The 18,982-nt window shown below is 54.6% G+C and overlaps 1 protein-coding gene across 1 annotated transcript in view; it reads right to left on the bottom strand.

The window, feature by feature from the left end:
- Positions 1 to 17,602, bottom strand: part of LOC144724195 (sulfhydryl oxidase 1-like) — a 29,894-nt gene extending 12,292 nt beyond the window's left edge. The window contains exons 1-4 of the mRNA XM_078603111.1: positions 17,288 to 17,602; positions 9,163 to 9,250; positions 2,249 to 2,342; positions 1,336 to 1,436 (exon numbers count right to left, since the gene is read on the bottom strand). Of these exons, the coding sequence (XP_078459237.1) occupies positions 1,336 to 1,436; positions 2,249 to 2,342; positions 9,163 to 9,250; positions 17,288 to 17,561 (557 nt within the window). The 5' untranslated portion in view covers positions 17,562 to 17,602. The remainder of the gene's footprint in view (positions 1 to 1,335; positions 1,437 to 2,248; positions 2,343 to 9,162; positions 9,251 to 17,287) is intronic.
- Positions 17,603 to 18,982: the final 1,380 nt, after the last annotated feature.

Below are 18,982 nucleotides of genomic sequence, written 5' to 3'. Positions count from 1 at the left end.
CGGCTGAGGTCTACGTGTGCCGATGGTCTCTGCCCGATTGTCGCTCGCCACCGATGGTAGCTCTGGTGGGGAATCGAACTCTGGTCCGCGGCTGCGTCCGTCGGTCGCGGCGCAGGAGGAGGCAGCGAGAACTCCACGCCAGAGCCACGACGACGTGGGATGAACTTTTGTTGCGAGGTCGCGGTGTTTGTATGCTATTTATTTTGTTATTTATACAATCTATATATATATACTATATATACACTCTCTCTATATATACACTATATATACACTGGCAGTCCACCCACCCAGCTTAATAAGCATTGCTACAGTCTACATTATAGACTGCCAGTACACTCACTCAGTTTTTTATTTTCTATTTTATACATTTTATTTGTTTTCACTTTATTTTTTAATTATTATTTTTCTATCTACGTGACTTTACCGAAAGAACCAAAGAATATATATACTATATACACACTCTATATATACACTATATATACACACACTATATATATACACACACACTCTATATATACACTATATATACACACACACTATATATACACACACACTCTATATATAAACTCTAAGCGTGACAAAATAACCCAGGTAAGCCGTATCGCCCGGGGCGATGAGGTCACGTCCAGGTCGAGCGACCAGGTGGGTGGGGGGTGTAGGGGTGGGGGTGTAGGGGTGGGGGTGTAGGGGTGGTGGGTGTAGATGTGTAGGGGTGGGGGTGTAGGGGTGGGGGTGTAGGGGTGGGGGTGTAGGGGTGGTGGGTGTAGGGGTGGGGGGTGTAGGGGTGGGGGTGTAGGGGTGGAGGGTGTAGGGGAGGGGGTGTAGGGGTGGTGGGTGTAGGGGTGGGGGGTGTAGGGGTGGGGGTGTAGGGGTGGGGGGTGTAGGGGTGGGGGTGTAGGGGTGGGGGGGTGTAGGTGTGGGGGGTGTAGGGGAGGGGGTGTAGGGGTGGGGGTGTAGGGGTGGTGGGTGTAGATGTGTAGGGGTGGGGGTGTAGGGGTGGGGGTGTAGGGGTGGGGGTGTAGGGGTGGTGGGTGTAGGGGTGGGGGGTGTAGGGGTGGGGGTGTAGGGGTGGAGGGTGTAGGGGAGGGGGTGTAGGGGTGGTGGGTGTAGGGGTGGGGGGTGTAGGGGTGGGGGGTGTAGGGGTGGGGGTGTAGGGGTGGGGGGTGTAGGGGTGGGGGTGTAGGGGTGGGGGGGTGTAGGTGTGGGGGGTGTAGGGGAGGGGGTGTAGGGGTGGGGGTTGTGTGGGGGGGTGTAGATGTGGGGGGTGTAGGGGTGGGGGGGGTGACGTACACGTGCACACGCGCGCGCGTGCCGTTGGGGTGGAGGAGGAGGCACGTGGGGAAGGAATCGACGGCGAACGCCCTCACGAGGGACGACTCGGAGCTCAGCACTCGGCGCACGGACAGTCGCTCGTACGCCAGCAGATCCAGAATCACCTGGAGGGGGGCACGGGGGGGGGGCGTGTTGGCGTGCGGGGGGGGGGTCAGAGGTGACGTCACACTCACGTCCCGGTCGCAACTATTGCGGAATCCCCTGCGCGCGGCGTGAAAGGTAAACACATCGCTTCCAAAAAATATATAAAAAATAAAACTAAACTATGATTTATTTTTCTTACCAACTAAAGCTCACTGAGCTATTAGTCTCTTTGGTTTTCCACAAATCATAGCTCAAACAAAGTGCGGCTCATCATCAACCGCGTGGAAATGTCGAGCAGTTAAATGATGTCCATCATCAAGCGCGCAGCGCAAAAGTCGACGGGCGGGGGGAACTCGTTGCCTGGCGGCGTCTCTGCCGCAGCGACTGGGAGGTCAAGTGACGGGGGGGGGGCACGGCGTGGGGGGGCACGTGGGGGCACGGCACGGGGGGGGGGGGCACGGGCAGCTGGATCAATCCAAGTGACAGATTCGCTCATCTGTACGCGTTCACGCCGACCCAACGATTCTCTCGATTCAAATCGATAATTTCGCTTCATCGCCTCCTCTCCCACCTCCTCCTCCTGAGTTTGATTCCTGGCCACGGCTTAGATTGTTGGTGATATCTGAGCTGGTCCAGGGCGCCCCCTTTCCCCCCACCACCTCCCCCCCCCACAACCAACCCACAATGACCAGCGTGGTGAAGTATGGTCAAACAACAGAGCATGAATGACAGCGCACGACAATACTTCCATCCAGGAGTGGATCGAGAAAGGACTGTCCGATTGTAAATCCTCAAGCAACTCCCCCTGATCATCCTCCACCTCCTCACTCACCTCACGACCCACGAAAGATTCCTCCTCCTCGAAGATGAGGGCCAGGGTGTCTCCCTGCTCCTCCTCACGGGGGAATGACATCACCTCCTGCAGACTGCGGGGTGGGGGAGGTGCACGAACATCAGAGCCACGACCTATGAAAGCTGTCTCCACCCCTGGCACCCCTGCACACGAGCGGGTGAGTTGGCTCCGTGTCCGTGGTGGTTCATCCTCTTGGGCGCGTTCCCTCCGTTAGCCGCAGCTCCGGCGTGAGTCTCGACCGCCGGCCATCGCCCTCCCTTCTGTAGCGGCGCGTCCTGCCCAAGCCCCCTGCTCATTGTTCTCGACAATGCGACGACGGCGACGATGATGACGGTGACGATGATGATGACGACGATGATAATCTTCTTGGTTCTTTCGGTAAAGTCACGTAGAAGAAAAATAATAAAAATAAAACATAATAAAATAATTCTCACGACGTTTCGGCCACAACGCAAGCAGCCGTCTTCAGGTGGAGAACAGGTCTGTCAAGTAGACAGAGTCTGAATGGCACGCCCCAGGCTTGGAGCGACTATTTATGCTGGGATGGAGGGGCGAAGAGCGCTTTCACAAAATAATTTGCATATCAAGATGAATTTAGCATATTTTTGGGAAATGCAGATATGCGATCAGTAATACTTGTGAAATGCGTATGATGTTTGGCGAGGGGTTTAAAGTAATTATACACATGCATTATGCAGGATTAGCAGTATAAAAGGAAGGGAGTAAGGTTAGAATTAATGAAGGAAAGGAATGTTAATAATATGGCGCCGCAGCAACTAATATGCTTATTGACTATACATTGTCATATTACACTATGTTTTATTCTACCCACTCAACTGTATACCACACTGCTATATATTCACTATAAAAAGAGACCCCACCAAAAGCCTCGTCACTAAAACCAACAAAATCATTTCTGATTCAACCGCATTATTTGATAAAACCAAACACATGTTGGTGATGTGCACGTCTTCCTCGAACGCTGGGGAGCCGGACAAGCCCCTCTCTGTACCAGCGTGGACGGCACCCTCGTGTTCACCTTCTGAAGCGCTCGCTCGTCACCGTGGCGTGCGCGATGACCACCACCACCACCACGTGACTTTTCCTTGTGTTGTGTGCGGTGCATTTAGCGCCACAGCGCGTGGATTTATAGTGTCTGTTTATTTGTGTTGCTGGTGACTTTGTGTATTTCGTATCGGAATCGCCTCCAGTGCTGTTGCTGCTGGCGGCAATAAAAGTTGTTTAAAAGTCAAAAGTCTCTGTGTGTGTCTCTCTCTCTGTGTCGCTTTCTCTGTGTCTCGCTCTCGAGGGGTGCACGCGGGCGCGCGAGTGAACAATGCGCCCGGCGAGACGAGAACGCTGCGGGGGCCGTGTCACGAGCGGCGTGCGACTCAGTGGGGCTCTTGGGACCGATGGTGTCAGACACAAGCGCACACACAATCACACAAACACGCACACACACACACGCAAACACACACGCACACACACACGCAAACACATCCACGCACACACACACGCGCACACACACGCACACACGCACACACACACGCACGCCCACCACCCCCCACCAGGCCCTCGCACCATCATAGCCAAACCTCCCCGCCGACTGCCATCCCCCTCGGGGGGCTTTGGGAGGTTGAGGGGTGGGGGGGGGGTAAAAGCCTCAGGGACCCCCCGCTACACCCCCCCCCCTTCGCGATGCTCCCTCCGGACCCCCACCCCCTCCTGTCTACCCCCCCCCACGCACACACACGTGCCTCCCTCCCTCACCCACCTCACCCACCACCACCACCACCACCCCACCCACGCTTGTGACAGATGCGATGTGGGGTTAACCCTCCCACTAACGCACAGCCAGACCCCACGCACACACACACACACAAACGTGTGTGTGCGTGCGTGGGGAGCGGTGGTGTAGTGGTTAGCGCGCTACACGACGAACCTGGCGACACGAGTTCGATTCCCGCTCACGGCCACCAACACCAGTGACAATTATCTGAGCCGGTCCTGGGCCTCGCCTAGGTCTACTCAGCCTCAATATTAGTAGTTGGTGCGATTTGTAAACATTGCCACTAGGTGTTGGCCACCCTCGTGTGCCGTGCCGGCCTTCATAGGTGCTCGCTAAGAGCACTTGCCTCAACAGTCTGTTAAGGCTGTAAGGGGGATCTTTGTCTTTGTTTTGTATATACAATTGACACACACACACTCACCATCACTCACCATCACACACTCACCATCACTCACTCACCATCACACACTGACCATCACACTCTCACTCACCATCAAAGATCAAAGACCCCCCCATATAGCCTTAACAGACTGTAGGGGCAAGTGATGTTAGCGAGCACCTATGAAGACCGGAACGGTACACGAGGGGGTGGGTGGCCAGCACCACGCCCGGCCGCCTTTGTCTCTCTTAGTGGCGATGTTTAAGCAACTCGCACCAGGTACTCATGCAAGGCTGATAAACACACAGACACACACACACAGATTCACACACACAGACACATACACAGACACACACAGACACACACACAGACACACACACACAGACATACACAAACACGCACCCTCCCTCCTCCTCCCCCACGGCCCCCCCCCCCTCCTCCTTCTGACCTCATCATTAATTCCGCCCACGAGACGCTTAATCAGGGAGGGACAGACGGCGCAGTGACGCTAAGCCGTGGTGGGGGGGGGGCGTGGGGGGCGTGGTGGGGGGGGGGGCCGTGGTGGGGGGGGGGCGTAATTGGGGGGAAGGGAAGGTGGGGGGCAGTGGAGACTTGGTAGAGATGGGCAGAGTGGAGGCTGGTGGTGGTGGTGGGGGGGCGAGAGAGTGGGGGGGGGGGGGGGTGTTGGTGGGGGGGGTAACGACTTTGTGGGGGCTGCTGGGGCTTGGGCGAGGGTGTCCGGCGAGGGTTGAGGGGTCACGGGGGGTCACTGGGCATTCGTCATTAAGTGCCACGCGGCTTACCACCCCCTGCCCCCCCCCCCTCCTCTTACTTCCCTTCTCCCCACCCAATTGCTCCCGTGGGGGGCTGAGGGAGACGGAGGGGGGGGCTATTATGGAATCTGCATGAGTTAGGGTGGATCAGGTCCGTCAGGAGCCATTCCAGCAACAACAGCAAAAGCAGCAGCAGTAGTCAGTGCACATTCGATTAGAACGGTTAGGTACGTACGGTGCGAAAGAAGTTCAGCATGCATACCGAAGTCGTAGCAATAATAACAGCTGTAGTAGCAGCAGCCACAGCAGCAGGAACATCAACAGCAGCAGTAGCAGCAACAGCAGCAACAGTAGCAGCAACAGCTGCAGCAGCAGTAGTAGCAGGAGCAGCATCAACAGCAGCAGCAGCAACAACAGCAACAGTAGTAGCAGCAGTAGCAGCAGTAGCAGCAGTAGCAGCAGTAGCAGCAGTAGTAGTAGCAGCATCAACAGCAGCAGCAGCAACAACAGCAGCAACAGCAGCAGCAGTAGCAGCAGCAGCAGTAGCAGCAGTAGTAGTAGCAACAGTAGCAGTAGCAGCAGTAACAGCAGCAGCAGTAGCAGCAGTAGTAGCAACAGTAGCAGCAACAGTAACAACAGCTGCAGCAGCAGTAGCAACAGCAGCAGTAGCAGCAGCAGCAACAGCAGCAACAGGCGCAGTTTAAATTGGCGGTGACATTCACGCTGGTGGTGAAGTCAGATTTGGGTCAAACGGCGAAGCTGCCACGACCCCTTCTCTAAGGGCGACCCCACGCCTGAGACTGCTGATGAGGCACTGCGTGCTGAAACCGGCTCAGAGCTCGTTTTAGTTCGTATGAAACCAATACTGATGAAGTTGTTCACTCACAGAGAGTTGTTCACACACAGTGAGTTGTTCACACAGTGAGTTGTTCACACGCAGTGGGTGAGTGTGTGTGAGTGTGAGTGAGTGTGTGTGAGGGTGAGTGTGTGAGTGTGGGTGAGTGTGAGTGAGTGAGTGTGGGTGTGGGTGAGTGTGTGTGAGTGAGTGTGTGTGAGTGAGTGTGGGTGAGTGTGGGTGAGTGTGAGTGAGTGTGTGTGAGTGAGTGTGGGTGAGTGTGGGTGAGTGTGGGTGAGTGAGGGTGAGTGAGTGTGAGTGTGTGTGAGTGGGTGTGGGTGAGTGTGGGTGGGTGTGGGTGAGTGAGTGAGTGTGTGTGTGAGTGTGAGTGAGTGTGTGTGAGGGTGAGTGAGTGTGAGTGAGTGAGTGTGAGTGAGTGTGTGGGTGAGTGTGTGTGAGTGAGGGTGAGTGAGAGTGAGTGTGGGTGGGTGAGTGAGGGTGAGGTTGTTACCTGGCTGGCTCGAGGGGAGGGCAAGCAGGAGGCCATTCTTCGGCCGCGTGGCTCAGCAGACGAGAGATGACCCATCGCCTCAGGGCCTGCATCGTGCCCTCCAACTCTACTCAAGCAGCAGCAGCAGCACCATCAGCAGCATCAGCAGCAGTACCATCAACAGCATCAGCAGCAGCAGCAGTACCATCAACAGTATCAGCAGCAGCAGTATCATCAGCAGTATCAGCAGCAGCATCGTCAACAGCAGCAGTAACGCAAGCATCGTCATTTCCATCATCGTCACGAGAATTGTCATCGTCTTCACGTGCATCATAACTGTCATCAGTGTCATTTTCGTGGTCGCAAACATCGTCGTCATCATCATCAACACAAGCATCATCATCATCATTACCATGATCACGAGAATGATCACATTCACCATGAATGAACAACATCATCATCATTACCATCATCATCATCATCAATACATGCAACATTATGATTGTGGATGGGTGAGTAGTGTCGGGTGAGTGGTGGGGGTCAGGTGAGCGGTGTTCACGTGAATGCGGTGGTGCTGGTGTGGTGAGCGGTGTTCGCTCACCAGGGTAGGAGTCCCCGTGCAGGGATGAGTTACTGAACGCTTTGTAGAACTGTGAGCGAGAGACGCGGGGGGGGACAGGTTTCAGTTTCATTGTTTAGGTGCTAAGCTTTAACTACCCGGCTTCGTCCGGGACTTGGATTCACCACGCCCGGCCGCATTTGTCTCCCCAGTGGCGATGTTGACACCACATCACTTACTCGTTTGAGGCTGAGTCGACCTAGGAGAGGCCCAGGACCGGTTCAAATAATCGTCACCGGTGGTGGCCGTGAGCGGGAATCGAACTCGGGTCTCCGGGTTCGTAGCGCAGCGTAGTGCTAATCACTACCACTACAATGCGTTACACTTCCACATGCGCGGGTCACATGACAGATGTGACGTCACAGCTCACTTGCCGTGCAAAAAATATATGCATTATTGAGCTCCCCCCCCCCCAAAAAAAAATCAAAAGTGTATTTTTATAATTGTTGCATGGTGTACAGTCTGAAAAGTACCCACATGGCAAATTTCCACTTTGTTGCATGTCGAGAAGTGCGCTAAACATTTTGAACAGACACACATATTCACAACTTTGCCTTTTATATATTTATTTATTATGTATAACCCTGTGAGCCATGTGGCTCTTGACTCGGGGGCAACCGCAACAAACAAAAACATGAACAAGGTGACTCGGTGGAGGCTGAACCAAGTCAACCCCAGCCTCTTGTATCGTTTCAAGTTGATTTCGATGAACCAGGTGAGACCTCAAGAGGTGAGGATTAGAGTCTTAGTGAATGAATGAGTGAATGAGTGAATGGATGAATGAGTAAATTAATAAGTGGTTAAATGAGCGAGTGGTTGAATGGCTGTACGGATGATTCATTGACCGAGTGAGCTCGAGTTTGAAGTTTAATTTGTTTAACCAGGTGAGACCTCGGGATACAAGGATATAGTCTCATTTGCCGGAGTGAGTGATTGCGTCAGGGAGAGGTTCCGTGAGTGGTTGGATTGGTGATGGAGTGAGCTCTCGTCTCAGGCACAGTTTAAGGAGTCGAATGAGAACTCAAGAGACCAGGAGAGAGCGGCTTTTTGCAAGAGTGACCTCGGTCACCATTGTGACAGCGATGTGGCAAATAAACTCCTGGGTGGTGAGGGTCAGGCACGCTGATGACTGGTGAGGCCTTCATTACAAAATATACAGAAACTAGGTGGCCTGTGGTCGCATCTACGGTATAAAACTGTTTCTGCCTGGTGCACTTATATCAATTATTTAACCCACCACAGGAAAGTTCACAGGTGAACCCCTCTTCTTGGTTCTTTCGGTAAAGTCACGTAGAATGGAAATAATAAAAATGAAACATAAGAAAATAATTCTCATGACGTTTCGGCCACAACGCAAGCAGCCGTCCTCAGGTGGAGAACAGGTCTGTCGAGAAGACAGAGTTCAGAGTTCAGACTCTGTCTTCTCGACAGACCTGTTCTCCACCTGAGGACGGCTGCTTGCGTTGTGGCCGAAACGTCATGAGAATTATTTTCTTATGTTTTATTTTTATTATTTCCATTCTACGTGACTTTAGCGAAAGAACCAAGAAGATGAATCCCTGCAGTCACGAAAGCTTTAAATCGAAAGGTGAACCCCTCTCTGTGAAGAATTGGATTTCTTCATCCACTCTCATTTGTTTGGGGTTTCCTCTTTAGGCCCCACTCCTTCCTGTTTAGGTCCCACTCCTTCCTGTTTAGGCCACACCCCTTCTCGTTGTAAGCCCCGCCCCTTCCTGTTTAGGCCCCGCCCATGTCTGTTTCGGTCCCACCCCCTCTCTGTTGAGGAACCGCCCAATTTCACTGAAAGGACACACAATAGTTGGGTTTGTGGGGGACGTGATGGGTGTTGTGGAAGAGGAGGGGGTTTCGTCAGTAGGGGTAGGGGTGGGCGGAGGACGCGTCACCCACCACGTGCCTCAGGACGCGTCACCACGTGTCCCAGGACGCGTCACCACGTGTCTCTGGACATGTCCCCACGTGACCCCTTACCGTGTACTGTGGCCATGACCTGACCCCGAGGTCGCGACACGTTCTGTAGGCGCGACCTCGGGTCCCTGCGCAGTTGAAAGCGGCGATCCGCACAGCGGCCCCCCAATCTGCGAGGTGTAAGATGGGACATGGTGGGGGGGGGGGGCGTGGTGGGGAGGGGAGTTAATTAATGAAAACCTTCTCACCCTCCTTCCCTCCTTGCCTCCCTCATCCCTCCCTCCTTACATCATTCCCTCCCTTCCTCCATCCCTCCCCTGTCAACCGCCTACTCCATAACTCCCTTGAGTCCAGTCACACATCCATCACTCACTCCCTGCCTCCCTCCCTCCCTCCTCGCTTATTTCCAACACTGCCTCCGTCCCGTGAGGCCGTTCATTCATTTCCTTTTCCCTCCCTCTCTCTCACTCCCCCACCCCCCATCCTTACATCCATCACTCCCTCTCGTCCTTAATTCAATCCCGAGTCAATTCAGTCAATCGTTCAACTCTTACTCCCTGTCTCCCTCCTTATCTACAATCGCGCCATCCTTACACACATCACTCCCTCCATGCCTCCCTCCCTCCCTCGCATCCTCGTATCCCTTCCTCCATCCTGCTCGCATCTCCATTCATCCCACGATTCAATTGATTCATCCCTCGCCCCCCTCTGCCCCCTCCCTCCACTCCTCTCTCCCCCTGCCCCTCGTCTGTATCCACAGCTGCCAAAACAACTGCAGTCGCGACTCCTGCAGGAATGCGTGCACGCGCTTAAGATTCCCAACTCCATCGAGCCACCAGAGAGACATAGAGACAGAGAGCGAGCGAGGCAGTCGACAGCAGCAGCATGCTCTACCCACTGCTGGATGAAGGCCCTTGCCCTCGCCGCCTCTGTCCCACAACGTCCCTACGACGAGACCGCAGTGCACCAGCCGCTCACATCTCACACATCCTGGATCATCAGCAGCAGCAGCATCAGACAAACGAAACTAAATTGTTTTTTATTTTACCAGGTAAGGCCCAGCTGAGCTACATAGCTCTTTGCCACAAGCGATCTGGCCACGTGTGATAGCTCAAGCAAGTGGTTTATCACGTGGCAATGTATAGCAGCCAAATACTCTAAACGCGTGACGTTGATTCTAAATGTGGAGGGGTTAAAAAAACCGGAGGACCCGGAGAAAAATCCACGCGACCACGGGGAGAGAGACACGCAAACTCTAAATACACAGCAGCAGCAGGCGTCAGGCTCGGGATCGGGATCGAACCCACGACCTCCTGCACACCAGGCGAGGGAGTTAACATCGCCACCGCGTCCACCGTCATCGCGAGGCCTGCTCTATCCACTGCTGGGTGAAGGTCCTTCCCCACGCTCACCACGCGAATTGCCCGCGACTCCCGCAACTCGCACTTGAACTCATTTCGTCGCTCCGTTACTCGGTGGAGCTCAGAGTCACTGGGGGATCGCATGCGGAGGAGATACAAAGACGCGCCTGTGTGCGCCTGTGTGCGCCTTTGAGTTCATGAATCTCATTGGGCTCTCAGCCAGTGAAATAAACAGAGACGACGTAGTGAAGTCGGCGAGCCGGTGGTCAAATCGGGCGTCGGTGCGGCTCTCCCGTTGCCGGCCCTGAGCCAATCGTTTGACATTCCACATTCCCATGGGCGGGACCAGTCCATCCAGAGGACGAGCACTACCGGTGACAGACTGACAGTGAAAGAAGGGCTTCCCATGTCGTCGCCATAATGGGTGGTGGGGGGGGTGACGATACTTCACCACGTGGACTGCAGGGCAGCACCAGTCACGTGATGTGACGTCACTCTCCATCACAGCGGTGTGCTGCTCCAGTCACGTGATGTGACGTCACTCTCCATCACAGCGGTGTGCTGCTCCAGTCACGTGATGTGACGTCACTCCCTAACACAGCGGTGTGCTACTCCAGTCACGTGATGTGACGTCACTCTCCATCATAGCGGTGTGCTGCTCCAGTCACGTGATGTGACGTCACCCTCCATCACAGCGGTGTGCTGCTCCAGTAGAGAATTGGCGCGTTCTGTTCACGTGACAACCCTCTGCCAATGGGATGTGTCGCGTGGTGGCGGCTTTGTTGTGATGATGCGGGCTTGTCGAACTCGTGAACTTGAAACAATAAACATTTCCAAATCAATTGACGACGTCTAAATCAGATGATGGGTTGGAGTAGGGGCGGGGGGAGGTGGAGCGGTGGCGCAGCGGTTAGCGCATTCCACCGCCCCATGAACCCTTACACGACCCGTGCTCGATAGCCCGGGCACGGCTAACATCAGTAGCGCGAGTGACATCCCGCGCCGAGCAGCGTGGAGAAGCCTCATCAAGTGGCCGTGACGACGGCGCGCTCAACCTCATCAACACTCGCCGAACGTAACCCGAACCGTTAACCGTTTCCGGTAACCGGTTGCCAAGTTCCCGTTGGTTGCAGTAATCCGTGACTCGACTCCCTCTGATCTCGACTCCGACGCGTGGCGACATCCATTGCGTGGGTTAAAGAGACTCAGAATATGCAACTCGTTTTTCATTCATTCATAAAATGTTAATTCAAGAAGACTCTCCCTCCCCCTCCCTCCCTCCCCCTCCTTCCCTCCCCCGCCGTCACGGCACACGAGGGGGTGGGTAGCCAGCACCACGCCCGGCCGCCTTTGTCTCCCCAGTGGCGATGTTTACACACCGCACCAGGTACTCATTTGAGGCTGACTCGACCTAGGGGAGGCCCAGAAGCGAATCAGATAATTGTCACCGGTGTTGGCCGTGAGCGGGAATCAAACTCGGGTCGCCGAGTTCGTAGTGCAGCACGCTAACCGCTACACCACCGCTCCCCACATAGATAGATGGATGGATATCCCATTCCGCCGGCAGTCGCGTGAGCAAGCAATTGCAGGGCTGCGCCTTTACCTCGTACGGTCTCCGCATCGCGCGCTTTCAGATGAGTCTCTGCGGCCGTCTGGAACGCTCTGCCGTCCGATATTAGGAAGCTACTTGGAGCTGTGCACTTTTAAATCATCATCATCGAAATTGACAAACACGTTTCTTTATAACTGATTCTTAGTGTTTAGTTTGTTCTCATTCCCTCGCACCTCTGATCAGCACGGTTGGCTACGTACGGGGCGAAAGAAGTTCAACATAGAGACACGCGCCATCGATCCCGTGCCGCCCGCCTGCCTGGGGGTGTGAGTGTGGAATGTGGCGCTTGGCGCGCAGCGACGGCTCGCAATGAGCGACTCAAGCGCGCGTCTGTCCCAGCCTCCGACTGCAGCCTGGAGCACCCACCTCGATCACTCACCACGCTCACTCACCACCTTACTCACCATCTCAATCACCACGTCACTCAGACTCCGGTACAGCCGAGGGAGATTATTTCGCTCACCACCCAACCACCACTCACCAACCACTCACCAACCACTCACCAACCACTCACCCACGACTCACCCACCAATCACCAACCACTCACCAACCACTCACCCACGACTCACCCACCACTCACCAACCACTCACCCACCACTCACCAACCACTCACCCACCACTCACCCACCACTCACCAACCACTCACCCACCACTCACCAACCACTCACCAACCACTCACCCACCACTCACCCACCACTCACCAACCACTTACCAACCACTCACCCACCACTCACCAACCATTCACCCACCACTCACCAACCACTCACCCACCACTCACCCACCACTCACCAACCACTCACCCACCACTCACCAACCACTCACCCACCACTCACCAACCACTCACCCACCACTCACCAATCACTCACCCACCACTCACCCACCACTCACCCACCACTCACCAACCACTCACCCACCACTCACCAACCACTCACCCACCACTAACCAACCACTCACCAACCACTTACCAACCACTCACCCACCACTCACCAACCACTCACCCACCACTCACCCACCACTCACCCACCACTCACCCACCACTCACCAATCACTCACCTAACACCACTGATGGTGAGATGTATTATTAAGCTGTACGCCTTTTGGCGTCCTGTGGTCGAACACCGTTTGAGACGAGGCTCAAATGAAAGCTGTCTCTGGTGTGGACCAATCAGTTTCAAGGACAATGCATATATTTTCGGAGTATGTTTTTTGTTTGAATTCTGACCACAAGTATTGTGGTTAATGCAGACGTGATTCCTCGTAAAAAGGTTTCAGTTTTGTTGCCAGAAAATAGGGGAAAAACCTAATCTTATGTATAATATAAGTTCATTATTTACCCAGGCAAGCCACTCTGATACGAAGCTTTGTTCATGGAGGTTCCCGCTGGGGTTGTTTTTGGAGTGGGAATCCCGAGAACCCGGAGGGACCCCCACGCAGAGCCGAGGGAGAGTTGACAGGCGGCACATGGAGAGGCTCCCGACTCGGGATTGGAACGTCGGCACGAGCGTACCTACGGTTGATAGATGCTGCTGATGATGATGATATTTCCGATGATGATAATGACGATCTATGATGATGATGACTGATGGTGCTTTGGCTGCTGCTGCTGCTGCAGCTACTGACGATGATGATGCTACTGATGATGACGATCTATGATGATGATGATGATTGATGGTGCTTTGGCTGCTGCTGCTACTGACGATGATGATGACAACGACTGTTGATGATGATCGTGATGATCGTGATGATGATTATGATCATGATGACGACAAATCGCATCTCCCCCTGACCAGGCACCCCAGCACTCGACCACTTGTGAACCCTTTCACGCCCTCGTGATATTGACACGGGCAATTATTGACACGCACACATATAAACAAAGATCCCCCGTGTAGCCTTCATAGGCTGTTCGCGCAAGTGCTGTTAGCGAGCACCTACGAAGGCCGGCACGGCACACGAGTGGGTGGGTGGTCAGCACCACACCCGACCGCCTTTGTCTCTCCAGTGGCGATGTTTTAACACACCACACCGGCTACTCATTTGAGGCTGAGTCGATCTAGGGGAGGCCCATGACGGGTTCAGATATTCGTCGCTAGTGTTGTCCGTGAGCAGGAATCGAACTCAGGTCACCGGGTTTGTAGCGCAGTGACACATACACACACAGACACACACATAGTGACACATACACATACACACAGACACACACACAGTGACACTTACACACACAGACACACACACACAGTGACACATACACATACACACAGACACACACACACACAGTGACACATACACACAGACACACAGTGACACATACACACACAGACACACACACACAGTGACACATACACACAGACACACACGCATCTTGACACACATGGTGGTGGTTAAGGACAAAGGAAATACTCAGGACCTTAAAACACACACACACAGATATCGACACATGCAGACATCGACACACAGATTTACATACACACACACATACCTGACACACGCACGCACATTCCTTGACACACACGAAAGACAAAGATGCCCCCCGTATAGGCTGAACAGACTGTTGGGGCAAGTGCTGTTAGCGAGCACCTTACTGACAAACACTCCGACTGACACACACCCACACTCCGACTTACACACACACTCCGACTGACACACACCCCGACTGACACACACACACCGACTGACACACACACACTCCGACTGACGCACACACGCCGACTCACACACACACACCCCGACTGACACACACACTCCGACTGACACACACACCCCGACTGACACACACCCCGACTGACACACACATACACCCCGACTGACACACACACCGACTGACACACACACACTCCGACTGACACACACACACTCCGATTGACACACACACTCCGACTGACACACACACCCCGACTGATACACACACCGACTGACACACACACTGCGACTGACACACACACCCCGACTTACACACACCCCGACTGACACACACACACCCCGACTGACGCACACACACACTCCGACAGACATAACACACCGACTGACACACACACACCGACTGACACACACACACTCCGACTGACACACACTCCGACTGACACACACACAACTGACTGACACACACACACACCGACTGACACACACACGCACCCCCATGCGCGCACACCAGGGCTCCACGTCGGAGGCCTTCACCCTCGGGGGGGGGGGGGGGGGGTTGGGGGGGCGACGTGGGGGTCTCGGCTCCCCCAAACGAGACGCGGGAGGGGAGCGGCCGAGCCCCTGAGATGTCCTCCATCCCCTCCCTCCCCCCCTCCCTCCTCCTCCCCCCCCTCCCTCCCCCTCCCCCCCCTCCCTCCTCCTCCCCCCCCTCCCTCCCCCTCCCCCCCCTCCCTCCCCCTCCTCCCCGGGGCGACCAAACACCGACGACCCCACGGCGTCTCAGCCTCTCCGCTCTCTCCTCCAGCTGCGTGCCCCCCACCCCCCCCCCCACAGAGATCGCGTGCATTGTGAACGTGTCGTTCGGCCCGCCACCACCCGACATAGCCAGCCGAGGGTTTGTCACGTAAAGAAAAGGTGACATACTCTTTTAGTTCTTTCGGTAAAGACACGTAGGTAGAAAGTAAAATATAAAATAAATCACGACGTTTCGGGCGCAACACAAGCGTCCATCATCAGGTGACGCGTCGTGATTTATTGTTATTTTATTTTATACCCACGTGACTTTACCGAAAGAACCAAAGAGTATGGATTCCTGCAGTCACGAACGCTTCAAATCAAAAGGTGGCAATTAGTTGTGTGCTGAAGTAGCAGCTAATTGGCAAGTTTGTTGACAGAACTCCGCGGTTGGTTACGTACGGTGCGAAAGAAGTACAACATAGTACATACATAATACATACAATAGACACCATATATACAACATACGTACCCAGTACATACGACATGCATACATTATACATACAGCATACATACAAACAACATACATACAAAATACAAACATTCATACAAACAACATACAACATACAAACAACATACAAACAACATACATACGTCGTTGCCCCCAAAAGTGCGGCCCACGTCCTCTCAGTTTTCCCCTCCTTATGCTGCCACTCCGCGGCTACTCTCGACCACAAACTATCATCGTCGTCGTCATCATCATCATCATCACCGTGGCCATCATCATCATCACCGTGGTCATCGTCACCGTGGTCATCATCATCATCACCGTGGTAATCATCGTCGTCACCGTCGCCCCTTCTAGCCGTGTCCTGCCCCGGCCCCACTTGTCTCGTCTTCCCACTTCAGCACGAGACGCGCTTTGGCGTCCACTCCCGCGCCTGTGGCTTGACAGGGGAGCACCAACTCGCTCCGTTCTTGGAAAGTGGCAGTCAACTTGCTAAGGCACAAGGCTCCTCTGTCGAGGCGGTTCTTGGCCGAGTTCCAATCTCCCCTCCCCCCCCCAGAATAAAGAATTCCATCATTGGGTGAAACTTAAAACGGCGGCAGCTGCTGAGTTCGCTTTTTGAAAGTCGAGGAATGATTTTAATTACAACAGAGCCACAACACATAGAGCCACAACACAGAGCCACACGCAGAGACACACAGAGCCACAACACAGAGCCACACACAGAGAGCCACACACAGAGCCACACGCAGAGACACACACAGAGAGCCACACACAGCCACACGCACAGAGCCACACACACAGAGCCACACACAGAGCCACACACAGAGCCACACGCAGAGACACACACAGAGAGCCACACACAGCCACACGCAGAGACACACAGAGAGCCACACACAGAGAGCCACAACACAGAACCACAACACAGAGCCACAACACAGAACCACACGTGCGTTGTTGTAACCCCCCCCCCCCATGCCACCCCCCCCCCGGCAGCCTCATCACGTGGATCGATGTCGATCGACCGAGTGTGGGAGGCTGAAGCGCAGTCACACACGAGGCAGCCTCGAGGGTTGTACCCTGTCACCTTTTCTTCTGCACGGTATCCATGCCGCAGCCTGCGTCGCTCCCCCTCACCACCACCACTCAACGCGAACTCCTAACACAGCAGCCATCGTCAGCGCCCGGGATTGAACCCACGCTCTCCTGAGTGCAGGGCGAGGGAGATAACGTCGTCCTTGCCATCCACGGCGCCACTATCTATCGTGACCCGCACGTTACACACACACGCAAACAGACGGACGGACAGACAGAGAGATAGACAGACAGCCAGACAGACAGACGGACGGACCTGTGATGTCTTTGGCCAGCGCCGTCCAGACGGGAGCGAAGTCTGCGCAGTGGCCGCACCACTCTGTGTAGAAGTGGACCGCCCAGGCGCTCGTGGAGTTGACGATGGCGAGACGAATCCCCTCGGCGCCGAGTTCCACCACGGGCCCCCCAGTCTCGTACAGCCCGGCCCGGGAGCCCCCCAGAACAAGTGCAAGCAGCAGCAACAACAGCGGCGGCAGTAACGGCAGAGAGGGGAGCGGTAGCGACAGAGGGGGAGGAGGAGGCGGCGGCATGGGGAGAGAGGCGCGGAGCGATCGATGAGTGCCGGAACTCTTCCGAGTGTTTTACACGGACAGAGGAGAGAGGGGAAGAAAGAGAGAGCGAGAGAGATGACTGTCGGCGAGAGAGAGAGAGGGGCTGATAGAGAGGAGAGTGGGGAGAGAGTACAGAAGAGATGACAGTGGGGGGAGGAAGTGGAGAGAAAGGGGCTGATAGAGAGGAGAGTGGGGAGAGAGTAGAGGAGAGAGGACGGTGGGGGGGGGGGCTGGAGAGTGAGTGGAGAGAAGAGAAAGGTAGAGGGATGAGGGGAGCTTGGAGGGTGCAGGAGAGGCGAGGCTGCAGGAGGGAGATCGAGTGGGGGGGGGAGAGAGTAAAGTGCAGAAGCGCGAGAGGGTGCAGGGTGAGAGTGAAATTCCGAGAGGTGAGGGTGAGGAAGTGAGGGAGGATATTGTGGGAGGGAGAATGAATGAGAAACTGGAGGGAAGTGAGGGCGAGGGAGAGTGGAGAGATGTTTGGAGGGAAGGGAGCGTGGAATATCAGAAGGGGGTCGTGAATGAATGATGGGAGAAAAGAGTGAAGGAATGAGATGGGGAGGAAAGTGAAGGAATGAGATGGAGGAGAATGAAAGAATGCGATGGCAGAGTGAAGGAGAGGGAGGGTATAGAAGGATGAAGGAGACACGTATAAAGACACAGATACAGACACACAGACACGCAGAGAGATATCGCAACGGTAGAGAGACACGGGGACAAACAGAAAGACACTGATACACAGATATAAACACAGACAGAGAAACTAAGATAAAGATACCCAGGCAGTGATATGCACACAGATAGACACACACACAGACGGACAGATAGACACGCAGACAAACACAGACAGACAGCGAGATACACAAAGAGATGCAGAGATACAGACAGGAACAGAGAGAACCACCCAGAGACAGACACAGAACCACACACAGAGCCACAGCACCACACAGAGAGACACAGAGACAGACACAGACAGACAGAGAACCACACAGAGACAGACACAGACAGATAGAGAACCACACAGAGAGACACCGAACCACACAGCCGTGGCAGCAGCGCGTTGCACGGAGGCACAGAGAGAGAGGGGGCACTTGAGTTAAACCGATCTCAGATCGAGTGCCGTGAAATTGCGTTCCTTCGTCACCCAACACGCAACCACGGCAGCCAGGGGCGGCGATGGTGCCCAGGGAGGCAGGGAAGGGGGTCGTGATGGTGATCGTGGGACGGGTGGAGGAGGGGGGAGGTGATGGGGGAGGCAGGGAGGGGGTGGAGGGTCGAGGGTGTGAGTCAATGGGCGCTTCTTTACCGAGTCTATCACCAAACCGTCCTCAAGTAAATCTGATCTCGTGTGACCATACTTCACCACGCCGGTGAGCGTGGGTTGTTAGTAGGAGCGGGTTGGT

This window comes from Lampetra planeri, chromosome 20 (genome assembly GCF_965212315.1).
Source record: "Lampetra planeri chromosome 20, kcLamPlan1.2.h2, whole genome shotgun sequence".
In the NCBI taxonomy this organism is placed as follows: domain Eukaryota; kingdom Metazoa; phylum Chordata; class Hyperoartia; order Petromyzontiformes; family Petromyzontidae; genus Lampetra; species Lampetra planeri.
This window is presented reverse-complemented; position numbering and strand designations above follow the sequence as displayed.